We start from the raw sequence: 14,096 nt of genomic DNA, 5'->3' as shown, positions 1-14,096 counted from the left end.
GGCATGTGAGGGGCCCTGGCCGCCCTGCCCTCAAAGATCCTCAAATAGTATTATTATTATTGTGGAATTGAGTGTACAGTGCCTGCGCTTGTACGCAGTATTCTGATCCTCGCTGTTTTAGCAAGATTCGGCACACCCACACGTTTGTGTCGACACCTCCTATAGGAACAGGGTGCACGCAATTTTAAATGATTTAATTGGTCATTCAAGAATAATGCCAAACGATAATTGGCTGTGAGGGAGCACCGGAGCCCGGATTCGGCAGTCAGAACTAAGTGAGCCGGCAAGTCGAGACCAACGCCGCGATATGCACAATGTCCAAACAAAAATCAGGCTACCAAAAAAGAGGGAGAGGGGAAAGGAAACGAAAACAAAATGAAGGGAAACAACTTCTCCCAAGTTTTTTTCCCTAAGAGAGCAGGTGAGAACATGTTTTGTGATAAGAGAAACAATGTTATGAAGCTAGCAATTAAAAATCTTAGCTTACTCTAAACTTTGAAATAACATGTAAAGTGTTTGAACGTGATAAAATATTTAAGAGATAAAATATTTAGAATAATATGAAATCTATGTGTGAACTGTACAGTACATTAGAAATTTCATGGATCTTGCTCAAAATATTAAAATGAGAAACCCTCTGTTCACCGGCCCTGTCTCAGAGAGTGCAGCAGTGGGGCCATCACAACAAGGTTCTACTGCTAGATTTTCAGCCTTTTTCACTTTTGATTATTTGATTATTTTATTTATTTTGAATTAGACAGACATGCTTTGAAAGAAGGCAAAGTGGTGATTTGAGTTATATTGTGTTTATTTATTAATATTCCTGATTGAAAGAATAATAATGTTCTGGACAACGAGCACAATGTCTCTTAATAAAACACAATTCAAATAAAAAAAATCATTAAGTTGTCGTTTTTATCTATAAGGGGATACCTGAGGTGCTTTATTTACATCAGGGGTGTCCAATCTTATCCACGAAGGGCCGGTGTTTGTGCAGGTTTTCATTCCAACTGAGCAAAAGCCACACCTCAGTCTACTGAAAGCCAAGATCTACTGATTAGCCGGTTGGAATCAGGTATAACTTCTGCTTGGTTGGAATGAAAACCTGCACCGACACCGGCCCTTTCTGGTTAAGACTGGACACCCCTGATTTACAGTATAAAGTCACAGGGGTAGGCAAAGTCAATCCTGGAGATCCGCTGTCCTGTAGATTTTAGCTTCAACCCTAAGACGAAGAAGAAAAAACAAAACATATCTGTCTATATCCTTAGTATTCCTGAAGACCTTGATTAGCTTGTTCAGGTGTGCTTGATTAAGGTTGGAGCTAAACTCTGTAGGACAGTGGCCTTCCAGGACGAACATTACCTATCTTGGTATTCTACCTCAATTTATACACAAAATTATTTCTGTGCTGCATTAACATGCATGAAATGCAAAGAATTTTTTAATACTATACATGGTATTAGAATTTTTAATAATGTTCTTTTAAATTTTACATCACTGGTTTGACAACAATAACTGTATCAGTGAGTAAAGTGTGTACACTTTTATATTATTATTTTTAAAAAAGTGATAAATAGCATGGATCATGAGATGATGGGAAAGGGGCCCCCCATACACTGTCTTTGCATAGGGCCCAGGAATTGGGGCTACACCCCTGGTTGCCTGGCTAAAAAAAAAAACCTCAACTTATATGCTGTGTGCGTTAACTAGTTACGCGAGTTAATACAAACCAACATTAATGTTCTTGTACCTGACAGAGTTAAACATCACACACACACACCCACACACACACACCTGTGTTTCCAGAGGTAGGCTCGATGATGGTGTCTCCGGGTTTGAGGATGCCGTCTCTCTCCGCGTCCTCCACCATACGGACGGCGATGCGATCCTTCACACTGCCTCCGGCACTACAAAACTCACACTTAGCCACTGCAAACACACACACACAATAAAGTAAGCCATAAACATGACTAACAGATCAATTAATTATTTAAGGCTTTCAATTAAGAAAAAAACAACATGAGGGAAGGAAACTTGTGCATTAATACTGTATAAACTCCTGTAAGAGCTTCAGTTACACTAAAAATCATCAGCATCTGAAATCAAACAGCTGTGGTTTAATAAAAATGACACATTGAGAGTATGTTAAATCATCAGATTAGAATGGAAGTTCAATTCAATTCAATTCAATTTTATTTGTATAGCGCTTTTAACAAAGAGCATTGTCTCAAAGCAGCTTTACATGAGAAACCACATAAGAAAACAACAAACATATGAACAGACAAACAGACAGACAGTCCTAGATGTTATAATTGATAATATTAATTTTTAATATGTTTAATTTTTAATATGTAATATTAATTTTAATATGTTTTAATATTATTATCATATTAATAATTAATATGATTAACCACACCTTCCTGTTCGGTCTTGCTTGTATGATACTGAATGTTTAGAAACCTGCTTGTGAAGCCAGTCTGACCTGTTTCATTGTCCTCACCTAAACTTCCAGGATAATACACGTCATATAAAGGATCACAGTCACTTTAAACACAGTAAAGAACCTCGGAATTTTTTCCCCAATCCCTCACTTCAAAGCTTATTCACTCCTGACAGCTTTGGATTTCTGTGAACACACACTGGGCCAAAACCGCTTCGTGTTTCAGAGGTCAGTGCAGAAGACAGAGGAGTCATGAACGCAGGAGATAAAGGGGTCAGATTAATACACAAAGAGGTCCTCAGTCACAGTGAAAGGACATCTTGTGAAGGCTAAAGAGTGGGATTCGGGAGAGTGCACTAAAGTTACACCACACTGAAGCATCAAATCCAAACTGCTGTTTTGTGAAGAGTCAATAAGAGGTCAGAATGAGAGAAGCCTGGACATGTAAATCTAATTCTACTGATTTGTTCACTTCTGCACTATTTATTCAACTTAACAGCTTGATTTGTTTTTGTTTTGTTTTTTTATGATGGGAAAATCTAATAATGCTTCCAGACATTCTAAAGCATAGAATGGTGACATATTTTATATTTTGTCATTTCCACAAGATGCAGAGATATGAACCATTTCCACATGAAATGTAGATATGAGCCATTTCCACATGATTCTGAGATATGCACAATTTCCACATAATTTCCAAATGATTCGGAGATATGAACCATTCCTGTATGATTTGTAGAAAAAAAACATTTCCATATTATGTGGAGATATGAACAGTTCCCATATGATATGAATATATGAAGAAATTTGAATACATGAAGCTTATTAGCACAATTAAGGAAAACTTTTGGGATGTTTGTTTACGAGTGCTATTCAGAGAATAAGGGACCACAAGGGACTGTTCTCTCTCCGGTCCCGTTCACCATCTACACCTCGGACTTTCAGTATAGCTCAGAGCTCTGCCACGTGCAAAAGTCTGTGGACGATACTGCTATCATTGGCTGTATCAGGAAGGGACAGGAGGAAGAGTACAGAAAACTGATACAGGACTTCGTTGCATGGTGTGATGTTAACCATCTGCACCTCAACACTGCAAAGACCAGGGAGATGGTGGTGGACTTTAGGAGGCGCAGGCCTCAACCTGAGCCTGTTACTATCAACGGTGATATCAGGAAAATTCTCACCTCAGGAAACTTTTCATAAACTCAGGAACATTTTCACCAATGCAGGTATTTTGGTAAACCTTAGGAACTTTGGAAAGTCTTCCTGTTTAGGAATTTAGGAACTTTTACACTAAAGGAGCCATCTTGGAAGACTTGGGAAAGTTTTTTTCCAGGAACTTGGGAATGTTTTCTCCTCATTAAACATTTAGGAAACTTTTTCTACTTCAGAGAGCTTTTCAGCAATGTTGTAAAATCTTTATTCAGGAATCTTTTTAGGAACTCAGGGAAACTGTCCACTACTGGACACTGTGAGGTTTCAGCAGGTAGGTGTCCTATACAGGGACCTTGTGAGTAGAAATGGATTGCACAGCGTTTAGGTGAATGATGACTAATTCATGTGTTTATGCACTGTACTGGGTGTGTTACAGGAAGGAAAGTATTGAGCAGAGTTCATTGATTAAGAAACATTCCTGTAAAAGTGCAAACCCGGTGCTAAAGCACTCCTACTCACAGATCTCACACTTCACCCCGAACATTTTGGGAATCTTGTTGATGCGAACCAGTGGCGTGTTTCCGATGTGTCTCAGGATGTTGGGCAGAATGCTGGGAGTCTTCGTCCTGCAGGGAAATGGAGGGGGTTATGTCGTCTATACAATCAGTCAGTCACTTACTCAGTCACTACCCTGGTCAGGGTCACCAAGGATCCAGATCCTGGTATATAATAATGCAGAGCTAAAACACTACAAGGTTTTTTCACACTTGTGCTGACTGACACATTACAGTGGAACCTCAGCATAGGAGTTTAATTGGTTCTGGAGGCGAGTTCTTAAGGTTTAAATTACTATTGCCAAATGAATTTTTCCATAAGAAAGAACGTAAATACAGATAATCCATTCCAGCCACCCAAAAACATGAACAATATTCCCAATATGAAGTGCATGTAAACTGTATGGCTGCCGACAAAGAACTGACCCAAGCCAAGCATTCTATGTCAAGGCTCCTCACAGGAAGTCGTGCCACCAAGCTTGTGCTAACAATAGAACAGACCGCCCACGCCACCAATCTGTCAACAAAAAAACACCCCAAAAATCACCTAGCTTTTGAACGCATGCTGAAAGCAATGTTGGTATCGTGGGTTGACCCTTTCACAACAACTTTCACTGACTGAAAAAAAATTCGTAAACTTGCTTTAGTAGGCTTTCCACTGACCCTAATGAATTTTGAACAGCTTCCGGACATACACTATATTGCCAAATGTATTCGCTCACCCATCCAAATAATCAGAATCCGGTGTTCCAATCACTTCCATGGCCACAGGTGTATAAAATCAAGCACCTAGGCATGCAGACTGTTTTTACAAACATTTGTGAAAGAATGGGTCGCTCTCAGGAGCTCAGTGAATTCCAGTGTGGAACTGTGATAGGATGCCACCTGTGCAACAAATCCAGTCGTGAAATTTCCTCACTCCTAAATATTCCACAGTCAACTGTCAGCTGTATTATAAGAACGTGGAAGTGTTTGGGAGCCACGAAGTGGTAGGCCACGTAAACTGACGGAGCGGGGTCAGCGGATGCTGAGGCGCATAGTGCAAAGAGGTCGCCAACTTTCTGCAGAGTCAATCGCTACAGACCTCCAAACTTCATGTGGCCTTCAGATTAGCTCAAGAACAGTGCGCAGAGAGCTTCATGGAATGGGTTTCCATGGCCGAGCAGCTGCATCCAAGCCATACATCACCAAGTGCAATGCAAAGCGTCGGATGCAGTGGTGTAAAGCACGCCGCCACTGGACTCTAGAGCAGTGGAGACGCGTTCTCTGGAGTGACGAATCGCGCTTCTCCATCTGGCAATCTGATGGACGAGTCTGGGTTTGGCGGTTGCCAGGAGAACGGTACTTGTCTGACTGCATTGTGCCAAGTGTAAAGTTTGGTGGAGGGGGGATTATGGTGTGGGGTTGTTTTTCATGAGCTGGGCTTGGCCCCTTAGTTCCAGTGAAAGGAACTCTGAATGCTTCAGCATACCAAAACATTTTGGACAATTCCATGCTCCCAACTTTGTGGGAACAGTTTGGAGCTGGCCCCTTCCTCTTCCAACATGACTGTGCACCAGTGCACAAAGCAAGGTCCATAAAGACATTGATGACAGAGTCTGGTGTGGATGAACTTGACTGGCCTGCACAGAGTCCTGACCTCAACCCGATAGAACACCTTTGGGATAAATTAGAGCGGAGACTGAGAGCCAGGCCTTCTCGTCCAACATCAGTGTGTTAACTCACAAATGCGCTTCTGGAAGAATGGTCAAAAATTCCCATAAACACACTCCTAAACCTTGTGGACAGCCTTCATAAGGAGGTTTCCATTCGTATGCTGAGGTTCCACTTTACTGTATACCTCATTTTAAAAATCTGAATTCTCCATGCTGATTGGTCAGATGTTGATCCATTTGTATAACAGCAGCTCTGACAACAGTGCAGTTGATCGCTCTGATACTGTGACATGAGATGAGATGAAATCAGCATGGTGTTTGTTTTGGGGAAGCTTATAATAAAAATCATGGCAGGAGTCAGGATAAAACATAGACAGGATAAACTAGGAACAATCCGCAATTCGGAAAATCAGACCCAGGAGCGAGGGTCATCAGAAATACAAAATGTAACGATGCACAAAAAGATTTTTTGAAGACACAGAGACACAGGGAGGTTTAGATAAAAAACTTGTTCATCAACAGAAAACAGGGATATACACCAATCACAGTACGGGGGCGGAGACGCAAGAAGAGAACTTGTGACAAATATATTATGGTTTCTATAGTAACTTCTCATTCATGAGGACTTGTGTGTGTAAGGGTATAATCTTTCATAGAATTGTTGATCATTGTTGACAAAATGCTGAGTCTTACCATAAATGCCAATTTTGAAAAGATTATTAATTTATTTAAAAAAGAACAAATTGTTAAATTAACTTATATTACATTTCTAAAAAAAAATATTAGAATTTTTTGTTCATCTGGAAATATTTTAAAATATATTTACTTCTGGCAAGTAATTACAATGAATTTTATTTATCAATAAAAACAATTTACATTCCATTCTTTTTTAATTTAATTTTATAACAATTTTATTAATTGTTTTTGCTGAAAAACATCAGTTTAAAATTCATTCTGTCATAGCAAACATCAGCCCTCTGATACAGGAAGTCCACAAACAAATCATCAATTACATATGATTCTTAAAGGGTTTATCTTCCACTGTACACATCCCTGTAACTGAGCTGTTACTATAGAAACCATAACATATTAAAAGGAAAATGGAAAATTTGTTGTATTAAAGAAAATGAATCTTTTGACCAATCGGAATGGATTAATGCGTTATTCGGGCCATTCGGGCCCTCAACCAGAACACCTAGAATTTACCCCCACACGACATGACATTCTACCTCAGCTGGTTGCACATGCAATAATTGCACTACTTTGTACACACAATAACACTCTCACTGTACATCTTTGTGTGCACACTGCTCTGTCACTTTACTCCCTGTTCAATTGGACATTTATATTTACCTTATATATACATGTACATATATATTTATATATTTATCTTACATATGCACACTGTACATACTGTATTCATTTGCTACACCATTTCAAAGTTGACCATTTTATCTACATATATGCATATACTGTATCTTCTATATATTATAGAGTCTACACATATATATTTATTTATATATTGTTTTATTTATTTGCATATGCATATCTGACACTTGACTTTCAAGTTATTTTCGTTTGTGACTTCTACCATTTAATTTTCCCTATTTTTCATTATATATTCTTAACTATATCCCCTATTTTTCATGTCCACACTTTAATTTTAAATTTTTCTCTTTCTTTTTATGTAAGACAGTCGCATTTCACTACATGTCATACTGTGTATGATTTCGTATGTCCGCAATAAAATTTGAATTTGGAATTTGGAATTTGGATCATGAATCTCTTCCTGTCTTCCTGTAAAACCAGAGGTGTTGGTAAAATGTTGGTATGTTTAGGAGAACCTCACTCTGATGCAGGATCCTACTATAACATAACACCATCTGAAGTGGTAAAAAGTCAATAAACCCTTCCTCACCGTTCTGTGTGCATGTGAGGAGAGTTCGTGTTCGGCTCCCCGAGCCGCCATGTGCACCTGCTGGACAGATCTGGACGGATCCAGTTCCTCTCTAGGACGCTCTCCTCCTCCTCCACTTGGTTCTTATCTATCAGCTTGTTGTCTTCGCTCAGCAGGGACATTTTGTTCATGGCGTGAGGGCAGAGCGACTCAGAGGCAGAAAGGCCTGAGGGCATGACTCAACTATGGGGAAGAGAACAAGAAAAAATAACACCTGAGGCAGATGATGGAAGTGTGTCACAGGTTACCTGCATGGCACAGCTGTAGAAGAAAAAAAAAAGAAATGATCAGTCTGTAATTTTAATGGTAGGTTTATCTGAACAGTGAAAGGCAGAATAACAACAAAAAAATTCAGAAAAACACATTTCAGAAAAGTTCTACATTGATTTGCATTTTAATGAGTGAAATAACTATTTGATCCCCTATCAATCAGAAAGATTTCTGGCTCCCAGGTGTCTTTTATACAGGTAATGAGCTGAGATTACAGTAGGAGCACTCTCGGGGAGAGTCACCTGCCCACAGAAGGAAGCAATTAATCAGATTCCAAACTCTCCATCATGGCCAAGACCAAAGAGCTGTCCATGGATGTCAGGGACAAGATTGTAGACCTACACAAGGCCGGAATGAGCTACAAGACCATCGCCAAGCAGCTTGGTGAGAAGGTGACAACAGTTGGTGCGATTATTCCCAAATAGAAGAAACACAAAAGGACTGTCAATCTTCCTCGGTCTGGGGCTCCATGCAAGATCTCACCTCATGGAGTTTTAATGATCATGAAAACGGTGAGGAATCAGCCCAGAATTACAGCGGGGACCATAGTCACCAAGAAAACCATTGGTAACACACTACGCCGTGAAAGACTGAAATCCAGTAGCGCCCGCAAGGTCCCCCTGCTAAAGAAAGCACATGTACAGGCTCATCTGAAATTTGCCAGTGAACATCTGAATGATTCAGAGGAGAACTGGGTGAAAGTGTTGTGGTCAAATGAGACCAAAATCCAGCTGTTTGGCATCAACTCAACTCGCCGTGTTTGGAGGAGGAGGAATGCTGCCTATGACTCCAAGAAGACCATCCCCACCGTCAAACATGGAGGTGGAAACATTATGCTTTGGGGGTGTTTTTATGCTAAGGGGACAGGACAACTGCACTACATGAAAGGGATGATGGACGGAGCCATGGACCGTCAAATCTTGAGTGAGAACCTCCTTCCCTCAGCCAGGGCATTGAAAATCGGTCGTGGATGCAAAGAGGAGTGGGCCCAAATTCCTTGAGATGTGAGATGTGTGCAAACCTGGTGGCCAACTACAAGAAAGGTCTGACGTCTGTGATTGCCAACAAGGGTTTGCCACCAAGTACTAAGTCATGTTTTGCAAAGGGGTCAAATACTTATTTCACTCAATAAAATGCAAATCAATGTATAACTTTTTTGAAATGTGTTTTTCTGGATTTTTTGTTGTTATTCTGTCTCTCACTGTTCAGATAAACCTACCATTAAAATTACAGACTGATAATTTCTTTGTCAGTGGGCAAACGTACAAAATCAGCAGGGGATCAAATAATTTTTTCCCTCACTGTATGAAGGAACCATTGAACACATCTACCAGTGAACATAGATAATCGATGCAGAGTCATAAGTCACAGTGACTCATACATTGTGTTGATTTTTCCTTCAACTGTACACACACACACACACATTCCAAGGCCAAGGCCTTTCCACTGCCTGATAGTTTCCAGGACTTTATTCAAAAGCATGTTTTGAATATTGAAATAATCTTTATTAGTTCTGGACTGATTGGTGGATCAGGTGTTGATTAATTCTCTAGAACAGCAGCTGTGACAGTAGCACAGGTTTATATTAACACAATCATTCAAACACGTTATGGTTTCTATAGTAACAGGGTAATGAACGGTGGATTCGCCACATACACAGATGGTGAAAGGTGTGTAATCGTTGATATGGTGAAGTTTTCATGAAGTAATGAGTCTCCAGTGTCAGTGCTGTTGAACTAACTAAGCTTTCTAACACTAACACCGTTCACGCTTTACAATTCAAAGCTGTAACTGTTGTGAGAGGAACAAAACCCTGCATGGCTGTGCAGTTCCAGGAAAACCATCACCTTGGAGATGGAGACAGTGACTTCATCATGCTGCTCTGTCCTTGGTTATTATCCTTTAACAGCATGACACAGATGCAAGATAAATCTAGATTCTACTTCATCATTTCATGTTCCTGTTTGAGTCAGTTATGTTACAAATCTTCCCTGCAGTGCTACGTCACTCATGTCCACTTTACTCCGTGTTTTCATGTGTTTGTTCTGTTTGTCATGTTTTGTTTTGGTTCATGTACTGTCACTGGATCTTACCTGTTTGTAGTGTACTTCCTGATTTATGTGTCTGTTTAAACCCTTCGTGTGTCTCGTCATCTGTGATTAATTATTCGTTCAGTCTATGGTCAGTGCCTGACCATACCAAGCTTTTGTTCTCTCTTTTGCTTCTTCGATCTTGCCCACAGTTTCCTGTTTCTCATTTTCCCATGTTTTTGCCTGTTTGAGGATCACCTCACCTGCTTTCAGATTTGGATTTTGTCTCACGTTCTGAACTGTTTTCTGTTAATTATGTAAAGATTCCCATCTGTGTCCACCTCCACGAACCCTGTCATAACAGACTGATTTGTTCTGGTTTTGTTTCAGGTCAGTAATATCAAACATCAGATGCTCGTTGTATCTATCAGAGACTTCAGTTCAATTTAGAATAAATAATTAGGATGTGCTCATCAAAATTTCATCAGAATCATGTAAGTGAAGTTTTCACACTTGCTCTCCACTAATGGTGCTGAATCATGCTGTTCCAGCAGATCACAGCTGTGTGGCTGATGCAAGACACAAATAAGGGAAGTGACACTAGAAGTCAAGTGTCTGGTCTTTTCTTAAGTTATGATCAGAAATGAGTCACTTAAAAAATGTGTGAAGAACTATTACTAACACTCAGGTTAACTTCAGGGCAAACGCTACACTGTGCATCCCTTATTCAAGTCATGTGTCTGAAATATATTATTAACATACATGTCTTGAAATTATTAAATGAATTAATTATGTTAAATTAAAAATAAGAAGCCTCATAATTAAAATAATCAATGTGTTTAAAATATAATTTTATTTTATTTTAAAATGAAATACATTTCTAACTTAATTTTGATTTATAAATCATTCAAATTATTATTTTCTGATGATTTATAAAATTAAATTAATTTACATTTTCACTGATTTCTGCTGGAAACAGCTTTAAAAAAGTAATTTGATTCTGTAAATTAATCAATTCATTAAATTTTCATTAAATGTATTTAATAAACTGACATTTCAGTATAGCATTAGCATTCTTTTACATTTATAAACTAAATTCTACCACATTTAAATTTCATTTCTACAAGAAAACACCTGGAATGCAGGTTAAAATTAATTCTATCTTGGCAAACTCGTTAAACTTGTAATTCAAGAAACGTGGTGATAAAAGTGTATGTTTTGAATCTTTAGAGCCATTACGGGTTCTTCGGTTTGTGCCTCTGGAGACGATACAGAAACGATAACTTATCAGAATGAGAGCGTTAATATAAACCTGTTAGAAAAAACTTAGCAATGAATAAAACTAGTCTGAAAAGTGTTGTGTATCACCATGGCAACAAGACAAAAACTAATACGTGACATTGTTTTATAACTTTTAAGCTAAGTTAAAGCTTAATTTTCATTTTCATTCTAAATAAATACTGGATCAATCCATTCTGTCTCTAGTTCCACTTTGATCAAAACACTAACATTAATTCTCTCTAAAGCTCATCTTTATCAGCGTGTACTCTTCATCAGTGAGTTCGGCAGTTAAAGAAAACAGAGAGTTCGTCCTTCTCTTTTGTGTACAGCTAGTTTACTGAGTAATCTTTGTGCTTTGAAACAAAGCAACACAGTGAACCATGTCAAGGCCGAACAGACCAGTCAAAAAAAAAAATTCTATTCATATCAGTGTATAAAAAACTGATTCTTTTTTTTTTTAAACATAGTTTTCATTTTTAGATCTTTTTCTTTACCTAAAAACTGATTTTTTTTTACATAGGTTTCATTTTTACATAAAAACTGGTTTCTTTTTTTTTTTTACATAGATTTAATTTTAACATAAAAACTTGTTTTTGTTTTTTTTACATAGTTTTAATTTTTTAAAATTTTTACATTTTTTCTTTTTTTTTATATATATAGGTTATAACCTGTGGGTTTGTGTGTGTGTGTGTGTGGGTGTGTGTGTGTGTGTGTGTTTGGGGTCCATTCTGAAGGTCACAACAATGCCCAAGATAACTGCCTGGTGTAAATAGGCTGACTCCCGAGGTAGCGATCACCATCTACTGACCTCCTCTCCATCCTCTCACTCCTCTCCTTGACTCTTCATGTAGAGGAGCATCCATGCTCCCACCACCAGGAGACAGTTTCTTCCCTCAGGTATTCAAGATTCAAGATTCAAAGCACTTAATTAATCCCAAGGGGAAATTCCTTAATTCACGTTACTCAACACCCTGCTGCCTCATAACACTTACCTGGGCTACAAAAACACCTCACCCACTATATGACTCAACATCAACATATGGACCACCTACTTTACAAAACCGGACACTATCAGACTCTTTATACTATGAACATTTTAGAGTTGCAAATATTACCGCTATATTAGCTGAAACACTATTTGCACAGAGTCGGTCTATATGTTGTTTGTCTGCACTGTCTTGTCTTGTCATCCTGTGCACTTCTGTTGTATGTCTAGTTTATTTTTTGCACCTTAAGTATAGTTTAGTTTTTATTGCACCTTAAGTATAGTTTAGTTTTTATCTCTATGTTATAGCTCTATGTTTGTCTGCGTCACTGTACTTTATCTTTGTTATGTGTAGGAGGTCTAGGAGGAACGTTGTTTCACTTCACTGTGTACTGCATCAGCTATATATGGTTGAAGTGACAATAAAGCTTCTTTGACTTTGACTGAACACTACAGAATAGTTTAGAGGTTACAGTCCATGTTCTCCGAGTTTATTCTACTGGGTATTTATTCACCTGGGTATTTATTCTCCTGGGTATTTATTCACCTGGGTATTTATTCACCTGGGTATTTATTCACCTGGGTATTTATTCTCCTGGGTATTTATTCACCTGGGTATTTATTCACCTGGGTATTTATTGTCTTAGAGAAGCTACATTTTATTCCAATATACACAACCCATATAGAGGAATGACAATAAAAAAAAACAAAAAACAAAAAAACCCACTTAAATATTATATGAAACAGTTCGGTAGGAATAAATACATAAACTCTATTAAATCTAACAACTTCAGATCGCAAGAGCAGTTTAAATAATGCTTAGATTTATTTATAATTGTTTATAATCATGAATTATCGGGTAGCTTCACTGATTAGGAGCGACGCTGAATAGTCCGCAGCCAGGATGATGCAATCGACCTATAAGTGATCATGTTTTTCTCTCAGATAAAACGAACAAAATGTAAACAATTCAAGTAAAAATAAATAAATAAATGATAATCTACACTTACCCAAGTAGCTCATGTGCACTGAGGATTCCTATGAGGATTAATGCAGTATTAGTCTATTAGAGCCTTACACACACATACACACACACACACACACAGTGATGCTGAATGCCGTTGCTATGGTTTCGTATAAAAAAATGTACATGATATAATAATAAATGAAAATAAAGACAGATTAAATCTGAGTTCTGTGATCAGTCCTGTGGTATAAACCTATAAGCGTGGACACCTACCTCTGTATTGACTACAACAACGCTGAAGCAGAAGCTGATTTCAACCTTGATTTCAACCTTACACTTACATTTACATTTCTGGCATTTGGCAGACGCTCTTATCCAGAGTGACAACATTTCAACCTTACGGAGGCGGCTGCTCTGTGCTCTCAGCCAATCCAAACACGCTGGGTTTTGTTCTATGTTACGAGTGATACGAGCTTCCGGGTTTGTGTTTCATATCCTGGGACGCTGCACCTGCTGTGTTCCTAGCGTTAAAAAATAGCCTAGTTATTTATAATTAAATAAATAATCGATCAGTAAATCAATAACTAGCCTCGTTTTTTTTAGATTTGTGTGAAATCAGTGTGTTAAAGGTGCAGTGATGGATCATGAAGCAACACAATGAGAAGTTTGTAGTTAAAAGTTTACTTGCATGAAAGTTAGTAAACACACTGGATGGGATGCCAACTCATCACACACACACACACACACACAGATACTGGTTTTTAAGTCTTAAAAGGACTTTGCCTGCTAAACCAGTTGT

The 14,096-nt window shown here is 38.3% G+C and overlaps 1 protein-coding gene across 1 annotated transcript in view; it reads right to left on the bottom strand.

Moving 5' to 3' along the window:
* The window catches only part of LOC131355250 (cystathionine beta-synthase-like protein), a 54,705-nt gene extending 41,021 nt beyond the window's left edge, over positions 1-13,684 (bottom strand). Inside the window, exons 1-5 of the mRNA XM_058393576.1 lie at positions 13,571-13,684; positions 13,341-13,368; positions 7,726-7,947; positions 4,118-4,224; positions 1,798-1,932 (exon numbers count right to left, since the gene is read on the bottom strand). Of these exons, the coding sequence (XP_058249559.1) occupies positions 1,798-1,932; positions 4,118-4,224; positions 7,726-7,940 (457 nt within the window). The 5' untranslated portion in view covers positions 7,941-7,947; positions 13,341-13,368; positions 13,571-13,684. The remainder of the gene's footprint in view (positions 1-1,797; positions 1,933-4,117; positions 4,225-7,725; positions 7,948-13,340; positions 13,369-13,570) is intronic.
* Positions 13,685-14,096: the final 412 nt, after the last annotated feature.

This window comes from Hemibagrus wyckioides, linkage group LG06 (assembly GCF_019097595.1).
Source record: "Hemibagrus wyckioides isolate EC202008001 linkage group LG06, SWU_Hwy_1.0, whole genome shotgun sequence".
Taxonomy (NCBI): Eukaryota; Metazoa; Chordata; class Actinopteri; order Siluriformes; family Bagridae; genus Hemibagrus; species Hemibagrus wyckioides.
This window is presented reverse-complemented; position numbering and strand designations above follow the sequence as displayed.